Source organism: Mauremys reevesii, linkage group 18, assembly GCF_016161935.1.
Source record: "Mauremys reevesii isolate NIE-2019 linkage group 18, ASM1616193v1, whole genome shotgun sequence".
In the NCBI taxonomy this organism is placed as follows: domain Eukaryota; kingdom Metazoa; phylum Chordata; order Testudines; family Geoemydidae; genus Mauremys; species Mauremys reevesii.
This window is the reverse complement of record NC_052640.1, coordinates 7,103,150-7,114,835: the sequence shown is the minus strand read 5'-3', so window position 1 is coordinate 7,114,835 and position 11,686 is coordinate 7,103,150. Positions and strand designations below refer to the sequence as shown.

The window sequence follows — 11,686 nt, the reverse complement described above, 5'->3', positions numbered from 1 at the left end:
ACCGCTACCACAGCCCGAGGCTTCAAGAGCCTCCACCGACTCGCCAGAGCGCCATCCCCATCACCCGGGCAACAGGCTTCCCCCCAAAACAGCCAATCGCAGGAGCCGGTCTCAGTCACGTGAGCTCGCAAAGCGCCAACCAGACTCAGCGAGCGAGGCGGCGGTGACGAGGTGCAGGGCTCTGCAATTCCGGCGGGAAACCTGAGCCCGGGCCCGGCGAGAGGCTGCATGAGGGGGCGGGAGTATGGAGGGGGAGACACAGATAGCTGGGCGGCTGTCGGTGAGGTTGGGGGGCCCGGGAGAGAGAGTGCGGGGGGGCCCTGGAAGGGGGGAGTAAGGACTTGATAGAGGGAGGCACATGGGGGCGCGCTGGGCGGAGTAGGGGGGGCCACTTGGGGATCCCTGAGTGGAGGGGAAGAATCGGTGTGCGGGAGTGTTGGGCAGAGGGGGGCACTCTGGGAGAGGAGAGTGGGAAGTCTGCTGGTGGGTGAGGGGGTCTGAGTAGGTGGAGGGATTGGAGACCTTATTTCACACATTCATAGTTCTCTTTTTTTGTATCTCCCAAGAGCCTGGTCGAAGGAGCTTCTTTGTGCTGCACCACTGGTGCAATTTGACCAAAAAAAAAAGCCACTGAACTAGGGGGGCGGGGATTATACCATTTCAAGGCTGCCTTCCAATGGTGTAGAGCCAATGTACCACTTTTCCTCATTATGGCTAGTGTGCCACGATAAGGGACTGAGGAAAAGATGGGCTTTCGCTGTGCCTTGCCTCTTCTTGGTTGTAGTTTTGGCCGTTTGAGGCTCTGCCTGTCCCAAGTATATTAGAACAACCCATCAGACGGCTTTAAATCCGGAGGGAATCAACTGCCCTTGCACAGGGCTAGCTGTTCACAAACATCCTGATCTCCAGTGTAGATCAGCTGCACAGCAGGATCTGGCTCAACGGTATGTGGACAATTGAGTATTTTAGCCTAGGGAGTAGAATCTCAATTGTTATGAACATCAGTTCTGTGAACAACAAGTTATATGAACCATTTTTCCCAATGGAAAAATAAAATCACATAACAAAGATGATGTCAATGACAAATAAGTCAACATTCCTTCCATTCTCTTGCCTTCAGTGCACTGGAAATAGCTTTGCAGTAGTTTGAAAGACAAGAATGCAGTACGCCATACTGCAACATATACACCATGCCTACTGTAATTCTGAGATGTTCAATTTTATTAACTTTTTGATTTTATGAACTCATTTAATAAAATTGGGGTTCTACTGTATTGAAGTTTTGCATTGTTTGGTACAACTTGAGAATTATTTTGCTTTAACCATGTTAAATATGGAACTCTATTTCTGAAGAAAAAAGTAAAATATAAATTAGGGCTGACGATTAATTGCAGTTAACTCACACAATTAACTCAAAAATTAACTGTGATTAAAAAATTAATCACACTGTTAAACAATAGAATACCAATTGAAATTTAATTAATATTTTGGATGTTTTTCTACATTTTCAAATATATTGATTTCTATTACAACACAGAATCCAAAGTGTACAGTGCTCACTTTATCATTTTTACAGTACAAATATTTGTAATAAAAATAATATAAAAAGAAATTGTATTTTTTCAGTTCACCTCATACAAGTACTGTAGTGCAATCTCAAATTGTGAAAGTATAATTTACAAATGTAGATTTTTTTTGTTACATTCCAAAACAAAACAGTGTAAAACTTTAGAGTCTAGAAGTCCACTCAGTCCTACTTCTTGTTCAGCCAATCACTAAGACAAACAAGTTTGTTTACGTTGATAGGAGATAATGCTTTCTGCTTCTTATTTATAATGTCACCTGAAAGTGTGAACAGGTGTTTGCATGGCACTTTTGTAGCCAGCGTTGCAAGGTATTTATGTGCTAGATTTGCAAGGTATTTACGTGCTAAACATTTGTATGCCCCTTCATGCTTCAGCCACCATTCCAGAGGACATGCTTCCATACTGAAGACACTTGTGGAAAAAACAGTGTGTTAATTAAATTTGTGACTGAACTCCTTGGGGGAGAATTGTATGTCCCCTGCTCTGTTTTACCTGCATTCTACCATATAATTCATGTTATAGCAGTCTCAGATGATGACCCAGCACGTTTGATTTACAAACACTGTCACTGCAGATTTGACAAAATGCAAAGAAGGTACCAATGTGAGATTTCTAAAGATAGGTACAGGATTTGACCCAAGGTTTAAGAATCTGAAGTGCCATCCAAAATCTGAGAGGAACAAGGCGTGGAGCTTGCTTTCAGAAGTCTTAAAAGAGCAACACTCCAATGTGGAAACTATAGAACCTGAACCGCCAATAAAGAAAATCAGCCTTCTGCTGGTGGCATCTGACTCAGATGATGAAAATGAACATGCATCGGTCCGCTCTGCTTTTGATCGTTATCAAGCAGAACTCGTCACCAGCATGGAGGCATGCCTTCTGAACACCTGTTCTCACTTTCAGGTGACATTGTAAACAAGAAGCAGGCAGCATTATCTCCTGCAAATGTAACCAAACTGAAATAGGACTGAGTGGAATTGTTTTATTTTTGAATGCATTTTTTTTTGTACGCAATTTGACATTTGTAAGTTCAACTTTCATGATAAAGAGATTGCACTACAGTACTTATATTAGGTGAATTCAAAATATTTTTTTTACAGTGCAAATATTTTAATAAAAATAAATGTAAACTGAGCACTGTACACTTTGTATTATGTGTTGTAATTGAAATCAATATATCTGGAAATGTAGAAAACATCCAAAAATATTTAAATAAATGGTATTCGTCATAACAGTGCAATTAATTGCAATTGTTTTTTAATCTCTTGACAGCCCTAATATAAACCCCAAGAGCATTTAAAATGTTACAGTAATACTGCACTTGACCCCCCATTTGGTGTGTGTATATATATATAGTACATTCTCTTTCAAATAGTTTAATAATTTCTGAATATGTCACGAATGATAACATTATTATGACATTAGGAACAGGGTGAGTAGAGTAGATCAGTGATATTGTATATGCCACTCTACACACTGTGCATACTAAATATAGATTTTTATCCTTACTAAAGCTTAGAATACATTATACAATGGTTCACCAACAGCCAAATATTTACAGTGATTCTTCTGCTTCCTCAACAGATGGGAAGGCAGCAGTGTTATAGAATTTATGCATTACCTGCTGTCTCAGTCAGCATCATACTAATTCTTGGAAAATTACAAACTATAACTGTACTTGTTTTGCCATTGTAGGTAACGTTAGGGAAAACAGATGATTGCTCTGATAGCTTTAAAAGCTATCATGAATAACTCAGAGTTTCCAAGGAAAATTTCATATGTGACTAAATCTGTGAAATGGATAAACAAATGGTTATTGTTTCAAAGAGAACTAGAATTAATAACTATGCATAAACAAAGAAAGCAGTCTTTCTTGGCACTAGATGTGTATTTTTTTTGAGAGATCAGTGGAGTCTCAGTACCCAATCAATAAAGAAAATGAGAGTTAATTGAGCTGCTTGAAGAGCTTGATCTGTGTTCTGACCAGCATTTCTAAATATTCCAGACACAGACTAGAACTCCAGTCTTCAAAGGCACATAAAATGAACCGAGCCCCTCCATTGCAAGGAAATTAGTATGTTAACTAATGGTGTGATGATATATATTTATTTGGAATGCTTGCAAAGATTTCTTAAAATGTGGTAGTTACTATATGATTGTATACAGTATGTAATGTTTCCAAAGAGAAGACACTATTGGCAGATCTCATTAAAAATCTGTACTGTGCTTCATTTCTTTCAGGAATGTGTAGATTGATGAAAAGTTGTGGATTAAACATTTCAAAAGACTTAAGTAATGGGTTTATGGGCTAAATGTAATGTTCTTACTCTTAGCGCCCTCTTCCCTAGTTGTTTTACTTGTCTTGTTGCGGTGGGCTTTGGTTTTGGCCCCCCTACCTGGGGTCATGTAGTAATTTTTGTTGTCAGAATGGGGCACAGTGCAATGAAGTTTGAGAACCCCTGCCTTAGATGAACTGATGTGGGTAAAATTCCATGTAAGAAAGTGACCGAATTTTCAGCATTAAAGAGCTGATCATCTCAACAAATCACTTAGAAATAATGTAGCAACTATAAATGGCCTTGTATCAAATAAGCAATTAGATTGGAGAAATCTGTAATCTCCTGTCTTATTTTATGTTCTCATAATAATATGACAGTGCACTTAATTTAGCAGATGTGCTAGCAGATTTGACCTATCCTTTGTGACACCTAAAATACCCTGCATGAACATTTGAAAGGATATAAAAAAGGTTTTATAGATTCTTTTATTTGTTCTGGCCATTCAGCTTTGGAAGAGCTATTGTACTTTGGGGAAGGTACTTCTCAAGTCAAAGAGGAATATGAGATTCAAGTGAGTGGCATATTTCCTTAGTGATGGTATTATATATATTTAATGTTTCTTTTTACCATGAATTCACTTAAGCACTGTTGACTGGATTCTAATCTAACACCAGTTTTACATCAGTGTAATTCTGTTGATGTAAATTGAATTACTCCTGATTTACATAATTGCAAAAGAGAGCAGAACCAGTATTTTATTTAGTCTGTCTTGTGTCCAGCAAATTGTCTCATATTTTGTATGGAGCTCAGAGATTTTACTGATGGGTGCTTATAGTGGGTCAGATTTTGGATTTACACTCGTGCAAACCAAGATAAAAGTATCTCCATTAGCTACAATGGCCTCACTTTAGATTTATGGCAGTGTAACTATGGTAAGAATGTGGGCCATAAACTGAAAAATAGTTTAAAAAATTGCACATGTATAAGGAAGGCGCATAAGGAAAACCGATCATAGCCTTTATTTAAAAAATACACATTAATTGCCTGAAATGCTGCAGCATTTCTAGTGTAAAATATTAAGACTCATTCTCTTCTGAACTATAGTGGTTTTGGATCAGTACGTCTCCGTTAACTCCAATTGAGTTATTCCTGATTTATATCCAGGTAAGAGGAGAATTAAACCTGTAGAGTTTTTGAGAATTACCGTAGAATACTCAAACAATTTTTTTTAAGGCAACTTAGTGTTTCATAGTTGGTCATCATTAGCAAAACTAACAAGAGTTGACTAACACTGATGAAGTTAGAGGTTTATCTAAATATAATGGGCAGTTGAACTGTGGATGTAAAAGCTAAAACTTTGAGAGGGTTGGTTGAAAATAAAATATATTGCCTTGGCTAGAAAGTATGGGAACAGGCAGGGGTCAGGGATTAGAGAATGGATTTAGAATGTAACTAGAAGATGGGTTGCACAAACCAAGATGGAGGAAAAAGGAGACTACATAGATCTGGTCAAAGTTTGCATAGGCTGCCAAACATTTGGATGCTTATCCAAATCAAATCTCCCAATTATATTGATGACATTTCAGCATGTTTTGCTGAGGGCTCTCAAAATTCACTATTAGTTAAATGTAGATCTAGGGCAAATTTCCTCTTCTCCTTTCTTTCCTATATCCCATCCTTAAAAGATTTTAAATGATTGTTCTTTTTTTCCCCATGTTTACTCTTACCAACCAGCTGGTGTCTAAGTCTGCTGAGTCAGCCCTTTCTGAAGCTGCCCCTTACTCTCAGTGATTGTTTGGATATGCTGCTTTTGGTGGCATTGGCTCAGAAAATCAGAGAATCAATGGAACAGAGGTAGTGTCATCAACTGAAATAAGAGAATTTTTGGGGAAAAAATGGTAAGTTCCAAACTTCCACCCGTATATGGAGTCAGAAAATCAACTCTAATGATAAACCAGATAGGCATTAATTTCCACTCTGTGCTCTACAAAAATCAAATAGAGGAACATTAAGTGCAATTTTGGATGAGGATTGTACTTGTAGATCTTGGCGTCCAACTGCCAGCGTTAAATATTACCAGAATCTAAAAATTTATCAAAGATGAAACTGCTAGCTTTAAATAGGAAAAAGTTATAGGATACCCTGGGAAATGCTTAAGAATTATTTATATGCTCATTAAAGGAATCACCTTTTGTTTACTAGACTAAACAGTAAGAATTTAGTCAGCTGGTATTTAATGAAGCTTCAGTTAATAAGAAATTTCGAAGGTTTCTGGTGCATACCTTAAAAGAAGTAAAAGGCAACAAAAATGTAGATCTTGCAGTCATCTTTGCCAGCATGAACTGTTAAATGAAATAAAAGGAAATACAATATTATGATTACTTGGGAGTCTTTAGGATTTATAAAGCAATCACCAAGACCCTATGAACTATCATTAATGCTAAATGGTTCTTGTTATCCAACTATGTGTCTTTCCAGATCCTCATTATTTGGTCTGTTCCGCATACATCTAATAATTTTCAGAAAGATGTGCATTGTACAAGTTTAACCTTTGGACATTGAAGTAATATCAGTGTCTTTTTTTTTTTTTTAAATCGGGTCTCTTGGAATAGGTTTTAAACCAACCTTTTCTTGTCATTTATAGATCATGGCACTTTTTTCAAGAGTGGATGTTAACCCATGTCCTGGCGAAATTTCAATTTCATTAATTACATTTTGCTAATAATAATAATAATAATAATAAATTCCTTGTTCAGTTAAATTGGATAGCACAAGAGTTTTAAGCTGGGTACTCAAAAACTGAAGCACACAAAATCATTGGCCACTTTTGAAAATTTGGTTTTTAGCTTGTGGGCCAAATGTAGTTCTGGGCTTTCATGGACTTCAGTGGAGGTGCAGCCACATCCATTTACAGTGGTGCTGAATTTCCCCTCTGGAAATGTTTTACAAATAGGAATAAATCAGGGCACAACCTTGTTCCCATTGAAATCATTGGCAAAACGTCCAGCAGCTTCACTGGGAGCAGTATTGGGCCCTTAAACCTCACAAGGAAGGTGGGAGTTTTAATTAATGTTGTAAAATGCCATATCCTTGTGTGGTATCATTATTTATTTATGATTCAAAGAAATACAGGTCTGAGCTGTTTCATATAATGTCCTTTACTTAACATACTCACATTTTCCCTCAAATCTTTAACCTTGGAAGCTGAAGAACTATCACGAAGTCTCTGTTCTTTGAAGTTGTTTCTTTTCAAGTCATCTTTGCAGGGAGTATCTTCAGTGCTGAGTGTTGGTAGAAAAAAATTTTATTTCTTGATAGTTTTCATTCTTTCATTTGGTTTCCTATGCTTGGCATCCTAAGCACCTTAATATAATTTTAAAAGGATTTTGAATGAACAAAAATAGCAGCAGTGAGCCTCATCTTCCAGGCTAGGCAGCATGATACAGTAATCTTGTTAGCTCTTACAGTGCAGGAGAGCAGGAAATAGAAACCCTCAGCAGAAATGCTCTCTAGAGGGAGCAACTCCACTAAGAACATAAAAGTTAAAAATAAGATCTGAGTCTGAAGAGCAATTCTGCATTTGATGTACAGTTGATAAAATTAAATGGGCAAAGGGCTCTTAACTTGAATAATTATCCATTTGCTTTTCAGTTTATAAAGGGGATTGATTCATGAGTTACCTTAATTAACAGTTTTAATTATTTTTTCTTCCACAAAAAGTACATCATACCAAATATGCACAGACCTTCATTTCACTATTTTATTACCATCAGAGCTCCAAATATCAGCAAGATCTAGTCCCAGTTTTGAAGAGCTGCCTCTTAATTTTTTCAGCTATAGCATATGCCATCCTGAAACATCTGCTGAGATCCTATAATGCAAAGAAAGCATCATACAAATAATTCCTTCAAATAGACCTTGGACATCATGTAGATTTTTCAAGATTCAATGATAGGCAACCTTTCCTGAAGCAGCTGTTCTGTTCTACAATGAATAACTATGAGGTACTAAAGTTTGACCCATTATGCACTCTTCTGTAGTTGATCAGAGTATCGTATCAAAGAGAACGCCTCTCTCGTGTTTCTTTCTCTCCCTCTAGCTGACTAAGTTATATCTAATCTGTCCATTAATGTGATATTTAGGTAGTATCTGTTAAATGGCAATTGAAATCAATTTAGACCCTCAAAACTTACAGTCTTTATATATATATATTTGTCTCAGTGCTGGGGATGGAATATTCTCAATAAAAGGCCCTTGACTGTGGAACTAAGGTCCAGAGCCTCAAATCCTAACATCAATGGGAGTTAGATGCCTAAATAACCTTGAGGATCTGGTCCTAACTCCGTTCCTCATCAGATAGAGCCTAAGTTTGCTCTCTCTACTTATCTCCCCATCACCACAGAATCTGAGCACTTCACAAACATTAATGGATGTGTTGAGCAGACTTTCAGGGCAATCTGCAAGACCTATCTTCCCAAGTTTTTTTTGAGGGAGTAGGTTGAGCAGGATAAGCCTTGTCTAAGTTTGGATAGACACGTTTTATAAATAAGCAAATACTTGAGCCACTGACACCACCCCCAAACTGAAAAAGACAAAGGTTTCCTTGAAATGCTGCAGGTTCTTCCAAATTGCAGCTTCTTCTGTTTTGCACATAATTTACGGATGTAAATATTAAGGGGCAGGAAATAAAGCCAGAAATAGAATGGATGAGTAAGATGTATACAGAGGATTCAGTCATTTGCCACTTCCTCTTTTAATAGTGGAACCATTTCAAACTTTAAATTCTCATCTTTTTTCCAGACTCCATTCCAGACACTTCAGCTTATTACAGAAACCCTGCAATGAGGTTGTGAATCTGGTCTTCATTTTCGAGCGCAAATTACCTTGAGAACATAAATTACATGTTTTACTCATTTTATTTTTCTTCAGAAAAAGTGTTAAGAAGGAAATTAAGTAGGAAAGCATCTTGCCAATAATATTACACAAGTAAATAGCAGTGATTAAATGAGTGATGAAAATAGCTTAACCAAGAAGAGCTTTCAGCTACAAACAATGCTTCTGTGCCATTGGAGCCAGGAGCACCAAAATTTACTGATGCAGGAGAAGGGTGGGTTTTTTTTACTGTTACTTATCCAGTCTCCTGCAGTATTATGAATGCAACCACAATAATATTGGTCCAATGCATGAGAACTGGTCTGTTTTCATTGTCTTATCTGTATTAAAAAAACAAAAACAAAAAAAAGCCTTCAATCAGCATAAATAGTAAAAAGTTGAATTAGCGTTTTAAAATTTTTATTTTTAATAATTTAAGATGATTTTAGGAACAGGGGTGACTTTTTAAAACAGTGGATGAATTTTATGTCCAAGGTGATTGGCTTCCCCTTCTAGGCTCCACATAATTTTGTCCCCTTTGCTGCTTTACTCTCACTTCCTTCCTACTGTTCTTCTTGCTTTCTATACTTCTCCCAGTACTCTCTCCTTCTCCTACCTTTTCATGCTTTCCCACCTTTCTCCCTTGGGCTTTCCTATACACAAAAAAAATGTACTTTTTTACAGTCCTACTGGTGTAGGTGCAGTTATTTTGATAAAGGCTGTAAGAGTAATAATCTATACCTATATAAACAACCTTTATAGTGATAAAACTGCGTCCATGCTAGGGGTTGTACCAATTTAACTATTTTAGTAAAAAAGATCACACCCCTAACCAAAATAGTTAAATTGGTACAGAAGCTGGGTGTAGATTGGCCCTAGGCCACATCTACACTATAGCGCACAGTTATGATGCTGCAACTGTGCCGCTGTAGCACCGAAGTATAGACTAGAGGCGGGCAAACTTTTTGGCCTGAGGGCCACATCGGATTTCCAAAATTGTATGGGGGGCCGGTTAGGGGAGGCTGTCTCTCCCCACAGAGAGCCAGGTGTGGCCCGGTCCTGACCTCCTATCCAATCTCCCTGCTTCTTGTCCCCTGATGGCTCCCCGGGACTCCTGCCCCATTCATCACCCCCTGCTCCCTGTCCCCTGACCACCCCTGGACCCCCCACCCCTGACTGCCCCCTGCTACTCCATCTAACCCCCTCTCTCATTCCTGACTGCCCCTCCTGAGACCCCTGCTCCATCCAACCCCCTGTTCCCCACCCTCTGACCACTGGACACCCTATCCACACCTGCACTCCCTGACCACTCCCCCGAACTCCCCTGCCCTGCTCCCTGCCCCCTTACCGCGCAGCACAGAACACTGGTGGCTGGCAGCATTACAGCCATGCCACCCAGAGAACTGGGTCAGGCTGTGGCTCTACAACTGTGCTGTCCAGCCGCTCAGAGCGTTGCGCCAGGGGTGCAGCGTGCTGAGGCTGTGGAGGTGGGGGGACAACAGGGGCGGGGCCAGTGCCTAGTCTCCCGGGCCAGGAGCTCAGGGGCTGAGCAGGAGGGTCCTGTGGGCTGGATGTGGCCCACAGGCCATAGTTTGCCCACCTCTGGTGTAGATGATTCCTAAATTGACGGAAAGGGTTTTTCCATTGATGTAGTTAATCTAACTCACCAAGAGGTGGTAAAATTCTTCTGTTGACCTACCTGTGCTACACCAGCAGCTAGGTTGACTTAACTGTGGTGCTCAGGCTATGAAATTTTTCAGAGCTCTGAGCAATGTAGCCAGGATGATGTAATTTTTAAGTGTAGCCCAGGCCTTACTAGTTTAGAGAAGGCCTTAATGAGCATTAAGAGAGGACTTTTCAATTGTGTTAAACCAACTCAACTGAGATTACACAATTAAAAAACACACCCATTAAGACTGAGCCAGAGAGGTTAATTAACTTGCTCAAGGTCACAAAGCAAGCACATGTCATAGTTGGCATTTCAATTCAGGAATTTCTGACTCCTAATCCAATGCTTAATTCACTGGATTATGTATCAGTAATTTAAGAATACCTGGTTTGTAGCATAAAATTCTGAACACCAAGGGTATGTCTACACTGCAGTATAAGCCCAGGGTTTGAACTCAGGCTCAAGCCTTCCATCTTCACATAAATTATACTAACTGAGGGCTCGGACCCAGGGTCTCAAGGTCTCATGAAGGTGGAGGGTCCAAACCTGAGTCAAGCCAGGACCCAAGGTTCAAGCCCTGTTGCTTTGCAGTGTAGATGCAGCCCCACCAAAAGGATTCCACAGACTGACTTTCTTTGTCCTCTGGACAGTCAAGTTTGGTGGACAGTCAAGTGTTCCCACACTGCACCAGGAACAAAGGGTTAGAACAGCCAGATTTTGGGAGTGGTCTGGGATATGGATGGTTGGACATGGGCCTGCATAATGCAGGAGCCCCGGAGTTCAACAATTCCTAACCTGGGGTTATAAATGAGCGTAGATGCTCACGCCCTCGGTTAACAAACCCAGGGTCTGGTAACTCAAGTTCTACTAACCCTGGGCTTACCTTGCAGTGTAAACATATCCCAAGAGCCAGGTCTTGTGCATAGGAAGTAGTATATGAACTGCAATTCCCAGCTAAAGACCCACAAGAATTTCCGTTGAAGGTTCAAGTATCAGAGGGGTAGCTGTGTTAGTCTGTAACCACAAAAACAACCATGAGTCCGGTGGCACCTTAAAGACTGACAGATTTATTTAGGCATAAACTTTCATAGGTAAAAACCCCACTTCTTCAGATGCGCCATTCAAGGTTCAATAAATTTGCAGAAGGAAACGAAAATTAGGTGATTCCCATCAGTAATCTGTTCTTGGGATTGCTGTCTGGAATTGTGCAAAACCTCTGAGGATTAAGAGGTTGTCACACGTCATTGTTACTTTCTGTATCCTGGCAGAGGTAAATAAAA

General features: G+C 39.5%; 1 protein-coding gene and 1 long non-coding RNA gene across 3 annotated transcripts in view; one reads left to right on the top strand and one right to left on the bottom strand.

The window, feature by feature from the left end:
* The first annotated feature begins 32 nt into the window (after positions 1 to 32).
* The window catches only part of RNF34 (ring finger protein 34), a 33,542-nt gene continuing 21,888 nt past the window's right edge, over positions 33 to 11,686 (top strand). Inside the window, exons 1-6 of one of the 2 annotated variants that reach the window (XM_039505286.1) lie at positions 33 to 171; positions 785 to 944; positions 4,372 to 4,436; positions 4,970 to 5,029; positions 5,600 to 5,763; positions 7,700 to 7,869. In XM_039505286.1, coding sequence (XP_039361220.1) covers positions 7,855 to 7,869 — 15 coding nt within the window. In that variant the 5' untranslated portion in view covers positions 33 to 171; positions 785 to 944; positions 4,372 to 4,436; ... (1 more) ...; positions 5,600 to 5,763; positions 7,700 to 7,854. Of the gene's footprint in view, positions 172 to 575; positions 945 to 4,371; positions 4,437 to 4,969; positions 5,030 to 5,599; positions 5,764 to 7,699; positions 7,870 to 11,686 lie in introns of those variants that run through there. The other variant, XM_039505287.1, reaches the window with a different exon arrangement.
* Positions 6,147 to 7,733, bottom strand: LOC120386220. The gene is made up of 3 exons (XR_005589595.1): positions 7,633 to 7,733; positions 7,041 to 7,146; positions 6,147 to 6,207 (listed from the first exon to the last, which is right to left on the bottom strand). It is a non-coding gene; the product is annotated as an uncharacterized LOC120386220 (long non-coding RNA).